At 35.8% G+C, this 17,822-nt stretch overlaps 1 protein-coding gene across 9 annotated transcripts in view; it reads right to left on the reverse strand.

Moving 5' to 3' along the window:
• The window catches only part of VEZT (vezatin, adherens junctions transmembrane protein), a 70,224-nt gene that overhangs the window by 16,871 nt on the left and 35,531 nt on the right, over positions 1-17,822 (reverse strand). For 4 of the 9 annotated variants that reach the window (XM_079936184.1, XM_079936186.1, XM_079936187.1 and 1 more), the window contains exons 4-7: positions 13,760-13,935; positions 11,081-11,356; positions 8,221-8,370; positions 4,272-4,419 (exon numbers count right to left, since the gene is read on the reverse strand). In XM_079936184.1, coding sequence (XP_079792310.1) covers positions 4,272-4,419; positions 8,221-8,370; positions 11,081-11,356; positions 13,760-13,935 — 750 coding nt within the window. Of the gene's footprint in view, positions 1-4,271; positions 4,420-8,220; positions 8,371-11,080; positions 11,357-13,759; positions 13,936-17,473; positions 17,588-17,822 lie in introns of all 9 variants that reach the window. The other 5 variants (XM_079936192.1, XM_079936191.1, XM_079936189.1 and 2 more) reach the window with 5 other exon arrangements.

Consider the following 17,822-nt stretch of genomic DNA (forward strand, 5'->3'; position numbering starts at 1 on the left):
TGTTTTCACTGCTATGGCCCAGGTTCGATCCCTGGTCGGGGAACTAAGATCCTGTAAGACACACAGCATGGCAAAAAAAAAAAAAAAAAAAGTCTTTTCACAAAATGCAGATTTGTTTTTTAAAGCAGGAAATACACTCTTTATAATAATAATAATTTTATAAAAAAACTAAGAGTTTTAAACTAAGAAAAAAAGAGAGGTAAGGACTCTGTACTAGATATTTCACAAGTCTCTCCTCAGGATGCAATTAGGAAGTTTCTTTCCTTTTCAAAGATGCAGCACTTACAATTCCTAAGTTCTCCTAAGGGAAGATATGTGAACAATTAAAAAAAAAACAACCCCCAAATGTATTTTCTTTAGAGGACACAACGAAGATTACAAAGGAAAACAAGAGGCCCCGATTTATTTGTAAACCATCTTTCACTACATTTTTAAAAAAGCTTTAGTTAGTGTTGCTCTTTTGAGAAAGAATTTTAAAATTTAACTTACAAAATCCATTTAAAAATTCTTTATCTGGATATAATGCCAACTGTACAAGGTGGCACTACACAGTTTTTGAACATTACAGGGATTTTCAGCAGTTTATAAACTCTGTAAATCTCAAGATAGGCTTCTTTTGGAGTCCGATATTCCTGGTAACAATGCAACACAATCATCAGGTTTAGTTATAGATTAGTTATATGTCAAAATAAAGCAGAATTAAAATACTAAAGTTTGTCTGACTTGTAAAATAATATGGGTGAGCAAAAAGGATCCAGCTACAACCAGTACCATTGGTGGTGGAGTAGAGAGATAACAAGCGAACAAGTCCCACAGTTTAGAGTAGGTCATGTCAGATGCAATTTAAAAAATCAGATAACATTTATTAATCACTCACTCTCTCCCAGGTATTGGACTGGCAAATATTTAATCCTTTAGTGATCAGCATTATGGTTATCTCATTTTATGAACGCAGAAACAATGACTTGCTCAAGTCCACATTAGCAGTCAGGTGAGAGTCAAACCTAGAAAGTCTGACTCCAGGAGGCCCACTGTTTCTTTTTGCTGCCTGTACTTTGGCCAAAATATAATCCAGGATTTAACAAGCTTTTTAAAAAGCATAAAGAAATAGGGAAATCACTGAGACATCTTGATGAGTAAACAAAAAAATAAGTTAAAAGGGAAATTAAGAAATATGACCATAATTCTTTCTCCAAACCCTTCTTAAAGAGTAACAGCTATTACCATTTTGGGTTAACCATTATACAACAAGCCCTGTTGTAGGTATTTTGTTTGTTTTCTCATTTAATCTAACACCTTGTAGGGCAGGTATGGTAACTCCTTTTTACAGATTAGGTAAGTTCAAAGAACAAGTCACTCAAGGTCAAATGACCAGTCAGTGTCAGGGCTAAAATATAAACCCATGTCTGCTCAATTCCAAAGTCGCTGCTTTTTCATCATTAAGAATCTCCCAAATTGTTCTTTGAAAATAACTTTATTTCCATCATAGAGTAAAGCATGGTCGTGGTATTGAATTTGGAAGTAAATGGAATTACCTACAGTGCAACCACACTAAAGAGTAGCTATTGGTATATTAGTATTTTCTCATGGGCTTTTTCTAAACACAGAGTTACTAAATATATATTTATGTATCCTGATTGTTTCACTGGTTTCTCCAAGTTTTTACAAAATCTTCATAAGCAAGTTGTAGCTGGTATACAATGGTTCACCATGTTGGACTTACTGTGATTCATGCAGCTATTCCTCTACTGCTGCACATTTAGGCTGTGTTCCATTTTTCACTATCATAAGCAAAACTAATAAGCAACCTGGTATATAAAGCTTTAATATATTTGAAATCATTTCCTTAAGAAAGATTTACAGAAGTGGAATTACTGATTTAAAGCATATAACATTTTTAAGGTACTTTAAATGTCAAACTGCATTCTGAAACAAACTTTAGGGAACTAAGGAAACCAGTAAGAAAACTATTGTAGCAGCCTCAGTAAGAATGATGGCAGCTGGGACTAGAATGGTGGGAAATGACATGAAAAAAAGTGAATGAGTTTAAAATGTATTTTGAAGGTGGAACCAACACAAAAATCTACTCATAGCTTATATGTGAAGGGTAAAAAGAGTTATGGATAAGAAGGATAGTGCCCAGGTTTCTAGCTTAATAAGTTGTATGATGCCATTTATTAAGATGGGTTAGAATGAGGTTAAAAGTCAATCAAGGCAAATTTCAAGTGACTGGAAAGAAAAACAGGAGAACTAGAGTTTTTATGTGGATCTGAAAATTTTAAAGATGTAAAAGTTTATGCGGTTCAAAACAAAATGAATCTTGAAAAATATGCTGTTAACTACACTTGCACTGATTTCCATGGTATCAAGTGAAGTTTAGAGGCTAGAAATAAAAAAATATCTAAGTGGAGTTTGCTAAATACTGAAAAGGAAGTTAAAGACATTTGGCTTGACTTTTTAAAAATACTACTGGAATCTTACAATGCATACAGTTAGTTTTTTAAGATGCTTTAACTTATGTTTTTTCATGTTATTTTTTTCTACTACTAACTCCAAAGGAGTTCATTAAATGAATGTACCATAAATCTCATTACCAATCTCAAATCACTGAACTTTTAACTCGTTTCGAAGATTTGCTGCTGTAGTAATATTATGAACGTATATCTTTGATTACTTCCTGAGATGAATCTGTGAGCTTAAAATTGCTGGCGTAAAGGGTACATACCTTTGTGAAGAATGGTATTCACAGCTGAAGTGAAGCATACTAGTAAGGCTGAAAATTTTTATCACATTTATTGGCCATTTCTGGTTTTTGTGAACTGGCAATTCACACACCTGACCTATCTTCAATAGGTTTCACATACCTTAGTGCTCTTTATATAGAAAGAATTCAAGCCCTTTGTTTATAAATCACTGCAATTTTTTCCCTGAGCTTATTTACATTTAAAGTATACAGCATTTGGGGCTTCTCTGGTGGGGCAGTGGTTAAGAATCCATCTGCCAATGCAGGGGACCCGGGTTTGAGCCCTGGTCCGGGAAGATCCCACATGCTGCGGAGCAACAAAGCCCATGCACCACAACTACTGAGCCTGTGCTCTACAGCCCGCGAGCCACAACTACTGAGCCCATGTCCTGCAACTACTGAAGCCCACGTGCCTACAGCCCGTGCTCAGCAGCAAGAGAAGCCACTACAATGAGAAATGAGAAGCCTGCGCACCGCAACGAAGAGTAGCCCCCCCTTACCACAACTAGAGAAAGCCTGCACGCAGCACTGAAGACCCAATGCAGCCATAAATAAATAAATAAATAAGTAAATAAACAAACAAACAAAAGAAAACAAAAAAAGAATCCATCTGCCAATGCAGGGAACACTGGTTCGAGCCCTGGTCTGGGAAGATCCCACGTGCCACGGAGCAACAAAGCCCATGCGCCACAACTACTGAGCCTGTGCTCTAGAGCCCACGAGCCACAATTACTGAGCCTGCAAGCCTAGAGCCCGTGCTCCACAACAGGAGAAGCCACCACAGTGAGAAGCCTGTGCACCGCAACAAAGAGTAGCCCCCGCTCGCCGCAACTAGAGAAAGCCCACGTGCAGCAACGAAGACCCAATGCAGCCAAAAATAAATAAATAAAATTAAAAAATATATATATATACAGCATTTAAAGTTTAGAAGTTTAATTCTTATGTAGTCAAATATATCCTTTTATGTGGTTTTTAATATATGAAAAAATTCTTGTTCCATATAAGAATTTTGGAGATTTTCCAAGGAAAGGTGCTGATCTTGTAGGTTTTTTACCCATGTTTGTTGAAACAAATGGCTAGTAAATAAAATCACTCATATATTGGGTTCCTACTAAATTCATTTATCTTCAAACTCTAATTTAATATAAGAAATGCCTATAGTAAGAATTTAAAGTATTTCAATATCAGAATATAAGGATCTCCTCTATTCATTCATTGATTCATTTATTTATGGCTGCACTGCACAGCATGTGGTATCTTGGTTCCCTGACTGGGGATGGAACCTGTGCCCCCTGCAGTGGAAGCGCAGAGTGCTAACCACTGGACCGCCAGGGAATTCCCACTCTTCATCCAATCTTCACAGTGCTGTCCCTCTTTAAAGGCAGTTTCAAAAACATCAGTAAGGCTATTATGGTAATGGTATCCAGCAAACAACAAAAGAAACAGGTGCACCATTTATATTCAGAAAGCACAGGCACAATCCAAATGCATCTATCTTTTCAGCCCTTCCCATCCATGAATGGATTACCTTCAATGCAGGCAGGCTGAAGCCATCTGTAAGGTTATGTGCTTCTTCTTCTGAAATCTGCTCTTCACTAAGTCCAAGGCCCAGCTCCTTAAAAGGCACCACACAGATGTAGTTGGTTACATTGTCACTCTCAGAGTTCAGGGGGTAGGTTAAATTAGGTTAAGGCAATCAACAAAGCCTTTTCATTAAAGCATAAAGAGTACAATAAAACTGTCCAAAATTACCTTTACTTATCTTTGTTCTGAACTTTGAGGAGATTTACATCAGTTTTTTAAAAAAGAAACTAATCTTAAAATCTAATATATTAATATACCTCAAATCTTACAGGATACTTGAGAATAAAATGTCTTTATAGCTGGAGAATTAAAAGTTCAACTCTTCACAAGCGCTAAAGTGCTAATTTAGTTATTTTTCGCATCTACCTTTTGAAACTGTATTATGTACTTTATTGTATCGTGGCTCAGGCCCTTACCACTCTACAGCAAATACTTCCTCTTTTCCTCCAAGTCTGCACACTGCAGGACATCATTACCTGACCGTTACCTGAAAACATGAACTACTGATGTAAGTAACACTAAGCCTGTTCCATCAAGGTTGCTGACATAGACTGCTGCTGTTTCTGCCTTCCTCTTCCTCATGCGCATCTATCAACATTATTATGTGACTTCCTCCTCTTTCATTGTTTTTGTAAAGAATTATATCCATACAATTCTTGATATTTGAACTCTTCATGCATTTATAACATATCCCTATTTTGTCGTATTATAATAATCTTTTGATATAGTACTAGGCAGAATCTATAAATATTCTATTTGTGAGATTGGTTTTTATTTGGAACTGAGATTATAGTATCTGCATAAATAAAATGATGTACTGTAGCTTACTATCTAAACTTTTCTATGGTCTGAAATAGTTTTTTGTTTTTTTTTTTGCGGTACGCGGGCCGCTCACTGTTGTGGCCTCTCCCGTTGCGAAGCACAGGCTCCGGACGCGCAGGCTCAGCGGCCATGGCTTACAGGACCAGACGCTCTGCGGCATGTGGGATCTTCCTGGACCGGGGTACAAACCTGTGTCCCCTGCATCGGCAGGCAGACTCTCAACAACTGTGCCACCAGGGAAGTCCCTGAAATAGTTTTTTTTTTAAAACTACAAAATCATCTGGACGAGATAAAAATTTTTTCATTCACTTAGTTTTTGAATAAGTAATATATTCAAAATTAAAAATTTATAAGGTATTAAGGGGTATAGTAAAAACTGCTTCCTACCTCTATCCCTTAGCCACCTAGTTCACCTACCCAAAGGCAAAGGCAATCACTGTTACCAGTATCTGGTGTATACTTCAAGATATTTTATGGTTATGTACATACATAAAAGGAAATCCAAATATAAATGTGGGTGTATGTGGGGATATATATATATGTGTATATACACATGCACACACTCTTATTTATCCCCTCATATATACAATCCCTTCTATGCACAAATGGAAGGGTAGTATAAATACTGCTCTGTGCACTTCGTTTTTTTTTTTTCATTTAACAACATAATTTGGAGATCATTCCACAATAGTGCATCAAGACCTTTTATCACTTTTTTACAGCTGCACATTTTCCATTGTTTACATATATAACCAGGTGCTTTCTTTTTTTAAATGGAATTCTTTTTATTAATCTCCAGTGTCTGAATTCTTTCTAGGTCAGTTTTAGAGATTTGTGTTTTGATATGAAATGATCCATTTCTCCCTACAGTTTCAAAGTTGTGGCCACAAAGTTACAAAACTATCCCCTTACAATAACTTTAATTTCTTGCTCTGTTCTCATTACTAATCTTGTATATTTCTATTCTTTTTACTTTGATCAGGCACACGAGGGTTTATATAACTTACTGGTCTTTCCAAAGAAATAGTTGGTGGATACTTTTTTAATTCCTTAAGGTTTCTTATATGGAGAATATGATCCGGCCCCTGCCTACTTCTGAATCTCATCTCATACTCTGACTCCCAACTTACTGTGCTGCAGTCTTCGAGTATGATGGTCCTTTTTCTGTACTCCAATCATACTAAATTCACTCCTGTCACAAGATCTTTATACTCGCTGGTCCATCTGACTGGAACTCCATCTCAATTCTAAGTTTAAATTGCAGGCCTTCCCCTATCATCCAATCAAAAACAGCAACCCACCAATCACTCTCTATCCTATTCCCCTGGGGTTTTCCCCCTTTATAGCAAATATCTGAAAATATTCTGTTCAGTTTTTATTAATTATATCATCCACTAGAAGGCAAACTCCATAAGAACAAGGATCTTTTCTATCTTGTTCGCTGCTAGGTTACCAGTATCTAGATAAGTGACTGGCCCACGGAATTCATACCATCTGCAATCTTTGTTAGGGCCCTCTCAGCCCACCTCACTCCCAATCCCTCACTAAACTATAGGCTCCCCGAGGCAGGGACCATGTCTATTATGTGGACCACTGTATATCTAGTGACTAGCAAACTGCTTGGCATAATATTCACTGAATGAATAACTACTTGCAGTTAACATTCCACACTGTCATATCTCTATTTCCTTCTATATCTTTTCTTCCTTCTACTTGCAATGCACACTTTTATCCTCAAGGTCAACTCCTACTCATTCCTTGAGGGTCAACTCAGGTGTCGCTTCCCTGAAAGCCTTCTGTGTTTTCACAGAAGTCACAGGTCAAGGACATTGTCCTGCTATGCTGGAATGCACCCTGGGCACTTATACTGTATTATGAATATCTACTGACTACACTCAAAAATCTTTAAAAGTAGGTAGTACAGGTTTTTGTTCTGTCTTCCTAGCACATTGCAGGCAGGTATTTAGGTAGTAAACAAATTGAACAGACAAGTTCTTGACTAAAATGAAAGTGCTTTCTCCCAATTTCCAAAGAGGTAATACAGTACAGTATGTGTATGTATGTATGTGTGTGTGTGTGTGTATCTAGATATAGTAAATCTATACATATATAGAAAAGGTTTAAAGTCCTAAGTCCTACAGTCAAGACACAATTTCACCTCTTACTGTGTGACACTGGGTAAATCCCATATAAAGTAGAGATTTTATTTAGTTTTCTCATAAAGTGGAGATAAGAAAATCTACATGGAAAGGTCTGTATAAGGATATAATGATAGAACATAAAGCACTCTGTAAACTTTTAAGCATTATATTTATCAATGTTACAGTACTCAGCATCCTGAAGGTACAAAATAGTTTTTGCATCCCATTTACTCATAACTTACCTAACAAAATTTTAACTAAAATAAAGATCTTATACACTTTTATTTTCTAACAGACCTAATTTCCTGACTTAGTAAATTTAAGAGACAGACTTATCGTCATGCAGTCTTTAAGTGCTTATTATATACCAGACACTGCCTAAGCACTTTATATGCATCAATTCATTTGGTCTAACAAAAGCAGTCAGGAAGATTTTGTTATTATTGTCAGTTTACCAATAAATAAAGCAAGGTACAGAGAGTGAAGAAACTTGCTTATGGTCACCTACACAGTAACTGATTCAGCCAAAATTTAGACAGCCAATCTGACCCTAGAGCCTCTGTTTTTTGAAAGGGGAAGGATTTCCTGTTGCCAGTTTATTTCCATGTCATGATGCAAATTTGTCATGTTCAGTAATTTGAAAAAATGTCTGACCTAGAGAAGCCAGGTTCTTTTGACTTTATTCTTTGGACCAGTGAAGGGAGGGACTTCAAGTGTTTTCCTTGTTAAAAATGAGCCACATGAGAGCAGAACTTTCTTCCTGTCTATTATTGTCATTCCCCTAAGTTTTAAAATAAAAGTGATGATGGAAATCAGCTTCAAAATAGGCAATTTCAGTTTACAGTTAACTTTTATAGGATGCAGCTATGATATCTATATTCAGGACTCTGGAAACATTGCTTATTCTTACATATAGACAGAAAAGGATATTTTTTCAGCATATATAGGGTAGCTAGCCTTGCTGCTTGAAAGTTGGCTCTTACAGTTCTGTAGACAGCTTTCCGAAGACCGATGAGATGCTGACTGGGATGCTGTCCAGCTTTATTAAATGGGCAAGCAGCACTGACCCTGTCAAGCAAACTTGAAAAGTAAAATGTGATACAACTGTACAGGTGTCCTAAAGTTTTTGTTTTCTAAATCCACAATTCTATTAAACTTAGGAAAAAAAATTCCTTTTTCATGATTTTCATTAGAAAATGCTTATAAATATCCCAACTCAGGTCTCATAAATAGATATTTCCCTGACACATATATAGCCACCAGAAAAAAGACAAATGAAAAATTAAAATCTCAAAGAATAAAGGCTTCCTCTGATATGGGGAAACAACAAATTTTAATTGAAATATAGTAGCACTGTAGGAATATTTATGTAAGCAACTGTAACTTTTTGATATAGACACTCTATCTGCCAGAATATACTAAAGTGGTACTACTTTACATTAGTTTTCAAAACCTATGTCTACAGTAAGTATGAAAGCCTTAATTATAAACACTTTCACATTCTTAATATGCATTTACATACGTTCATCAATCGTATTTTTGGTCATTTGTACAGAACAATCAAATACTGTATAGAAATACATTCTGTACATTCATAAAAGTAGGGTAAAATGACTTACCCACCTGCAGCCACTGGCACTTACCTACTCAAAATGAAGTAGGGGACGCAGAAAGATAACAGGACCAGTGGCCAACAGGGGAATGCAAGTAGAAAGGCAAAGTAAGGGTTACTACGTAGTAGCATAGCTACTCTCAAAACTGTTCAAGAGGAGGCACATTTCATAAGCACTTTTCCAAAGATAAATGGGGAGTACCTATTTGCAACAACACCATGTAACATATTATGCTTTTATAAATGAAACTATGAGTGATTTCATATTACATAGTTTTCCAGACAGTAAGTTTTTCACCTAACTAGTAACCTCTCCTAATAGTAAAACAAAGTATTTGGAATTTATAAATTTCTTACACTATAACCACAAATTTGTAAAATAAGACATCTAACTCAAAACTTAAAAAAATGTTAAACCAAACTAAACATATTCAGGCATTAAAAATCTATAAAAAACAGGACAATGACGGATAGGCTTATTTTAAAACAAAGAAATGAGGCAAAGAAGGGTTAAATTATTTGCTAGAGAGGAAAAGTTGAGGAAGAATACAACAGCACTAATATTTTCAATATATGGACACTATTGTTTGTATTCCATTTTACTCAGTCTTAAAAATGAAAATATTTCTAAAAAATTATGATTCAAAATTTATTATTCCTCATAATTTTTTCAATCCATTTTCCAGTTAGATGGAGACAAGTGAAGTACAATTGTTCCAAAAATTTTTCTGTCTGTCTGCATTTGAATAGACAGAAGTCATAATCCAGAGGGAAATCATGCCTAACGGGCCCATTTTAGCTCTTCATGCCAATTCTAGACATATGGGTAAAAGTGGGACAATGACAAAAGGCACAGAATCCTCTATACAGGCCTAAGCATTAATTGGACACAGAGCCACTTTGCTTAATCTGTCAGTCCTCTTGTTGTGCAAGTCCAGAATGAAAAGGAGCTATATTACTTACTTAGTACGATTTTTAACTTTTAAAATTTGACACTCAGTATTTGCTACGCTCTATCAACAAAAGTGGACTTTAACTACAATGGAAGGACCAAAATTAACAGACACTAAGGACTGTTACATTTTGAATTAAGCAGAAAGAGAAGTTATAAAATCTCTCTCATGTCTCTGGAGTTTACAACACTGTTCCAGAACACAACAGAGTGAAGAATGAGAGGATTACTGGAGATTCTTCTACTTTCCTGTTTCATGATATTCCAAATACAGCTTTTATGTCAAGATTGTTTAGGTACTACTCTAGAGTGAGCAGAGTGGAGGATGCAATGACTACCCAAGGTTCTTCTGCCCCCCTCTTTTCATGACTTTCCAGATACAACTAATTAAGAGCAACAATTATTCTCTGCCATATACTTACTTTCTCCCACCTATAGGTTGCAGACGTTATATGAGTTATATAAATTATTAAATATATTATACTACAACTGTCATCTGTAAGTGCTTAGCTGGCAGCCTAGTGTACGGGAAATAAGCTTTAGAGGCAGATGGAATGAACTTTAACATTTGCTCTACCGCTTATAATTGTATGCCTTCAGTTGTATGCAAAATTGTCTGGCATAGAATATGGAACATAATTGGTGTTTTCCCTTTAATAATAGAATAAATAGTCTATCCATCTGGTAGCTTGATACACTTAGAGCTAGACTGTTGAATATTTAATTTCCCGTATTAAATATCAGTGAGAGTATCTGAGAGTATCAGTGCCAAAATATCTACTACTATTAACCTAAAGAATATTATTAATACATGGCAAGAGTTTTCCAAATGAATTCTTGTCAGATACATCTATCATGTAAACTGAGTAAAGAGAGCATCTGACGGTGAGTAAAGAGAACAAGTATTTATTGGGTAACTACTGCATGCGAGGATCAAGGCTCTCTATGTTATCTTATGTAATCACATGGTAACACACAGAAATAATCATGATTCTCAAAGCACTTTGGTTTCTCAAAGTAGGAAAAAGAATCATACCACTTATTAAATCTAATATATAATGTATTTATTCCTTCACTTAGCAGTTAACAGACTTTAATAAGTGCTAAAGAGAAACCTAGTTTTTTCTGTAAATGCAAAACAAAAATGAAAATAGGTAATAAACATTCTAATTTAACTATGTAGTAGAAAAGAATTATTTAAAAAATAAAATGAAAAATGAACTCACAGTGTAAATCCTCTGGAAATGACTTCAGTTTCTTGAATGAGACGTAAAGCTTTTCTCACGAGGTTAGTAAAACCTCGGCTATTTGTTGCTATATCTTCCAAATGGACATTGTATTTTTTTAGGGTTATTTGTAGTTTTGCTGTCCTCCATAATCTCAAAGCTCTTATGATCAGATAAACAAATAGAATCACTCCCCATAGCAGCCAGGAAGATACAATCCACCAAGTGGGAAGCATAATGAGCAAACTAATGAAGGCAAATAGCACTGAGACATCCCTAGAATAGAAAAGCCAAAAAAATGATATCCATCAGTCCAGAGAAAGATGAGTTACTTTAGTCAGCAATTCAGGTTTCCTAAAATAGATAAAATGCTAGCTTCTTTATAAAGTATGACTTTATAAAATATGACATTTTAAAAAGTAATATGAAACAGTTAAAAAATATCTAGCACCACTGTCTAGTTGCTAGACACCCACTGTCTAGAGCTAATCAGTTTAGGTAAAGGACATAAATAGGTATCTTCTGAAAAAACCTTTTTTTTTTTTTAAGATATGTGCTCTTTAACCTAAAAACAAATTACAGATTTTAAAATCTGATTTTACAAATATAAAATTTAAAAAAACTTTAATTTTTACTAATTTTTAATACTAAAAATCTTTAATATTTGGAGATATCATGAGGTCTTTTCCCCTAAAATTAGACTTTAATTATCTGTGCAAAAACATATAATACCTCAAGAAAATATAAGCATTTTTCCAATTAGAAATAATATATACTTCATGAGTAATTGCTTTGAATAAAGTCATCTTATTTTATTTTATTTTATTTTTATTTATTTATTTATTTTTTGCAGTACGCGGGCCTCTCACTGTTGTGGCCTCTCCCGTTGCGGAGCACAGGCTCCGGACGCGCAGGCTCAGCGGCCATGGCTCACGGGCCCAGCCACTCCGCAGCATGTGGGATCTTCCCAGACCAGGGCACGAACTCGTGTCCCCTGCATCAGCAGGCAGACTCTCAACCACTGCGCCACCAGGGAAGCCCCATCTTATTTTATCATTAATTTTATTTTTTATTTTATCATTAATTTTAAATAACCATCACCGCAATTCTGGAAATATACATATTTATTGCTGACCGTAATATGGACAAGCTTTGTATTTTTACACTGCTTTAACTGAAGTCAAAATATATATGAAATTTTTAAAATTTAGGTCAATTACAAATCTACAGACTAACATACATCATTCAAGCAATGAAGGCTTAGATGAAAATGTGAAAATATAGAAAGAGGTAAATAGAGGGGAGCTGTATCTGAGGATATCTGAAAAACAACATCAACACTACTTGAAGACAGTTATATAGTCAAACTATAAAGAAAATGTAAGAATGCTTCTTAATAAATATTTGCCTGCCCTAATTTCCCTTGGAATCTTTTTTTTTTTTTTTTTTTTTTGTGGTACGCGGGCCTCTCACTGTTGTGGCCTCTCCCGTTGCGGAGCACAGGCTCCGGACGCACAGGCTCAGCAGCCATGGGTCACGGACCCAGCTGCTCCACGGCATGTGGGATCTTCCCGGACCGGGGCACGAACCCGTGTCCCCTGCATCGGCAGGCGGATTCTCAACCACTGCGCCACCAGGGAAGCCCCCCTTGGAATCTTTTACTGTTAGACAATATTGGTAATATCATAAAGCAAAATCTCATCATATACTTTTATGTAGTTATAGCAAAGTCTATAACATATTTATAGGGCTCAGAATTGCTTAATGACATTTGAGGTCAAAGAAAACTTGAATATAAAGTTATAAAATTCTTAAAACCTATGCTTCCTTCTAGCAGCTCCTTAAGTTCTTATATTTTTAAAGGATAAGATGCTTTACTTCATCATGATATCTGAGTGACTACATATTTGGAAAACACCATACTTTGCTATCTATTACAATATGAAGCATTTGTCAATGTGACAGGAAAGACATAAATTCAGAGCACTGAGGCCAATGAATGTAACTGCCCATATAACTTGAACAGTTCGAGCAATAATTTAGTTCACTTAATAAACTCATACTTTAATAGGAAGAGGATATTTATAGTTCTGTATATATAATCCCTTTTTACTATACATATATATTTCTTTTTAACAGATTATGGTCTGAGACTTCTGCATTAGACCCAAATACTTTAAGTGGCTGACAAGTTTTAAGATAGTTTGAATTGTCTATTGTCTATGATCTCTTCTCACCCAACAAAGCAGGAATCAACTGTTTACCTCCATGCCCCATGTCCTATCCTTGGTGCCTCTACAATGTAATTACTACATAATCTATTAATGGTAAAGAAACATAAAGCACTGGCTAGGCCTTCATGAGCACATGTGTATAGGTATATGGGTAAGAGAGATTTTTTTTTTTGGCATATGTTATACTTGCTTATTGGGTTGTTAAACACAGCACTAACTATACTGAGTTGAAAATATATAATAATCAAACTGGATATTTTTTCCACCTTCACTTGAAATAGTATTTACTTTAGAAAGGGACTTTTTTTTTTAACCTCTGGCATATCATTACATTAATTAAAATGCTAAAATGTTTATAATGCCTTTATAATGGAGAGCGTGATGATGGATTTCCTCTGGTAATACTCTGTATGTAAGCAACGGATAGATGTTTTCTGGACAGTACCAAATATTAGGGGTCGCCAGGGAGCAAAGTGTTGGAAGGTGTCCATTTTCCTGTTGTTGAGGTTGCCCTGCAGACAGGACACTGGGATCAAGTAGCTCAATCAGTTCCACATCCTCTTGTAACAGGACTTCCTGTTGCAGGATGGTATGTAGTGAGTCGAGTCGGAATCCAATATCCTTGACATTAAAAGACCGGAAGAGAGGTATTAATACATGCATAATTTTGTATTAAATATTAAGCTCCTACCATGCTAATAAAATTAGAGGTGTTTATTTTTAGTACAGATTCCAAGAAGAAGAAACAATAGTCAATCTATTTTCAGTATGATGGAGAGGGTTTTATTTTCATTATAAATGTGAAACAATAAAGACTGAGGTAGACATTATGGAGCCACATGTGAGTGAAATATATATTTTTAATAAACAGATGTGAAGTAATTACAGATTAATAAACCTGTTGAGTTAAGCCTAATTAATTAAATTGTTGGAAAACAACATGGAAAATATAATCCTGTAACAGAAGATGCTGTCCCTGGATGCTGTAACAATATAGCCAATATCTAAGAATTACATCAGCAGGATCAAGGCTTTCTAAAAATGGACATTTAGAATGTATTAAAAATACATCATTAAGGAATATAATACAAAATGACAAATAGCACTTTATAGTTTACAAAATGCTTTCACATATACCAGCTTATTTATTCCTCCCTCTTTTCCTTCTACCCACCTATCAAGGAATACATACCAGGCAACATGCTTGACATCAAAAGCATAAAAAAATGAACAAGACATACAAGACTTTACTCTTAGAGAGTTCATAGTCTAACGCAGAGGACTGAAAAATAAGTGCAAAGAAGTGTGATGAGGTATAACTAGGTTATTATGAAAACGGCACAGAAGGAACAAAACCTGCAACAAAGAGAAAGTAAAAGAGGTGATGCCTAAACTGAATCTTAAAGGATGAACCAGATGAAAGAGTTGGAAGAATGGGATGAGACAGAATGAAAGGAAGTCTCTTCTAGTTTGGGGACCTGCAAGTCACCAATATTAGTTTTTGCAGCGTGTACCTGGTGGAGGGGTGAGAGATGAGATAGCAATGTTAGAGCAATTCTCACAGTAACCCTGTGATGTACTTTATCATCCTCCTGTCCATTCTATAGAGGAGAAAACTGAAGCTCAAAGAGATTAAGTAACTTTCCAGGATTATGATTTCAAACCCTAAGTCTTTGGTAGTTGATTCTTCTTCCCTGAATATAGTCTTCTCTACCAGAAAATTTAGTTTTATGTTGTATTAAACTTAGGAATAGGGAGATACTATTGTATGATAAAAATAAAGAGAATTTCTAATGGACAAGACCCTTAGCAAAGAAAGTAAAACCAGTTAGGTCTAGGGTTTGAGGGCAGTGGGTTTGCTCTTCTTAATCATTCCCACACCACAGATTCTAGCCCGAGCTAACCATGAGGACTTAAGCAGTGATCTATACACTACAGATCCATACACTATGCAGTGATCCATACGCTAAGAGCACATATCCTCTTGGTCATGGGCTATACATCACTTTTACAGAAGGAGAAGAATATTTTTAGTATTAGGACTATTTGGATATATTTCTTTTAATTATCTAAAAAAAAAAAATCTCAGTGGAATGCTGATCTTCCTCTTAGCCTATAAGGCTTTTTTACCATCTACTGATACACCCTGCACATACCTCTGCAGCACTTTTATGGTTCATATTTGAACTACTGCCTCCTCTCTCTTACAATCCTAACATTAGGAACTACTTAGTTTTTCGACATTCCACCCCACTTTCATAAAGAGAGAACAGCACAACTCACTTTATGTTACTGTTAGGGGTGAAGAGGGGGAAGTGGGCTGCAGGGTAGCAACAGCAGGTGGGCAATGGAAGGCAGGAGGGCAGGGGGTGGAGCATGGTAGCTTTTCCAGTAATCCTTAAAATAAACCTTCACATATTGGCCTTATAATTTGGTTTGGATTCCCCAATCAGACATGACCATATTCAAATACAAGTACTAAAAATAAAACTTTTGCTACAAAAACTTGAAATCAGGCCTTTTATGAGACCTCTAAGTAATTGTATAGGGGTAAGTTTAAAGAAGCCTAATTAAATGAAGGCTAAGGCTGACAGAGGGGGGAGGCTGTTAATGCAGATTGGGAACTCTTCCTCTTCACAGACCCTCTTATGGGCATGCCGCTTAATCAGGAACTCACTTTCTTCAACACCACTCCTTGGCATCAGACCTGTTGCAGAACTGGGATAAAGCCTCCCCAAAACCAGTGTGATTCGAGGCAGTATTAATAGTATGGGTGCTCTGTGCTGGGGGGGAGGTGTGCTACATGAACTTTGGCTCGCCCCCAACAAGTATCAAGACTTAGTGCCTGGGTTTATATTTTGGTCCCACAACTTAAGCAAGTTAATATAACCTTTCTGTTCCAGTTTCCTCATCTGCAAAGTGAGGATAATAACAGTACCCACTTCACAGGGTTGTTGCAAGGATTAAATAAGTAAGTATTTATAAACTACTAAGAATATCTGGCGCACAGTAAGCGCTATGTAAGTGTTAGCTGTTAGTGTTGTTAGTACATATGAAATAATTAAAAATACAATAAAGAAAAGCTCACAGAATACAAAAACTTACAGAACATAGCACAGATAATTATTATAAGGTGGCTGCAGAAAATAAGAGATCCAACAGACTGAAGTTTCTAGGAAAGGCCTTGAGGAAGAGCTAGTACTGCTTATTGGAAAGATTCCAAAAATAGAAAAATGGAACAAATTTCACAGTATAATAGTACAAATATAGACATAGAGAATAGGCAAGGAATAAAGGAAGAGGAAGAGTGTATTGGGCTGATGAAAATATTGGGGGATAAAGCTGGAAAGGTAGATTAGGGCCAAATTACGCAGACTCTTTCATGCCGGCCAAAGTGATGAATTGGACTTGATTTGATAGGTAGTAGGGATCTTTTTAGAATTTAAACAGAGAAATAGCATGAGAAGATAACTTAGGAAGAATTCCGCTTGGATGGAATGAAAAGACTATGAGAAGCACAGCTAAAGAATAAAGAGATTTCTATTTTGGCCCCTAGGGATGGAGAAGAGAACTTATTCATGTGTCAATATACTTCAATGATCTTACACGCTTTTTAATATATAGTGCTATTTAATAAAGCTGATGAGGATCAAGTGAAATAATGTATGATAGCACTTTATAGGCTAAAAAGCACTTAAAAAGTGCCAATACCACTAACATCATACTTGCTATAAAGGAATTTTTTTTTTAACCTTTAAGAAGAAAAGTATTACGTTAATGAAAATGAACAATGGTAAAATGTTCAGATATCATGGAGCAATTGCCAGTATCTTTATAAAAGGAAGAGACTGGTTCAATGTCTGTATAGATAACAAATTTTAAAATATTTCATAATCAAGGGGAAAAGTCAAGCAATCTCATGCCAGATGCTAACTGGTCAATTCCTTGTTCCATTACTAGTAAACTATTTCTCAGGAATGTACTTCCTACAATTCTGCATAATATAGGCACAAAAGGGATGCATTCAGAAGCTGGTACTTTACAGTGAAATATGACATGAAGCATGTGGCCAGTGATAAAGAACCAAGAATGAAAAGATCAGGACTATGCAGACTATGATTAAACCACAGAAAAATGTATATGGATCCGTATACCTTACCACAGTCCTAGTATCACTGAAGAATAAGGATGGCTCCACCTGGCTAGAGATGATGTCTACGTAGATGACAAGACACTTCATTGACCTTTTCAACGCACCTATGAAGACGAAACCCTGAGCAGAGAACTTGCCCATATAGATTGCTAAAAAAGTAATTTTAGTCAGTCAAAACATAGTAATACTCAAGTTAGAAAGGTGGTACATTATAATGAAAAGAACCTGGGATTTGAAACCAGGAGACCCGAGTTCAAATTCTGATTCACTTTCTAGCTGAACATTCTTCAACAATTCACTTAATAAGTATTCTTAACCAAACTGAAATGTCTGAACCTCAGGCTTCCAAATGGTA

Source organism: Stenella coeruleoalba, assembly GCF_951394435.1.
Source record: "Stenella coeruleoalba genome assembly, chromosome: 11".
Lineage (NCBI taxonomy): Eukaryota > Metazoa > Chordata > Mammalia > Artiodactyla > Delphinidae > Stenella > Stenella coeruleoalba.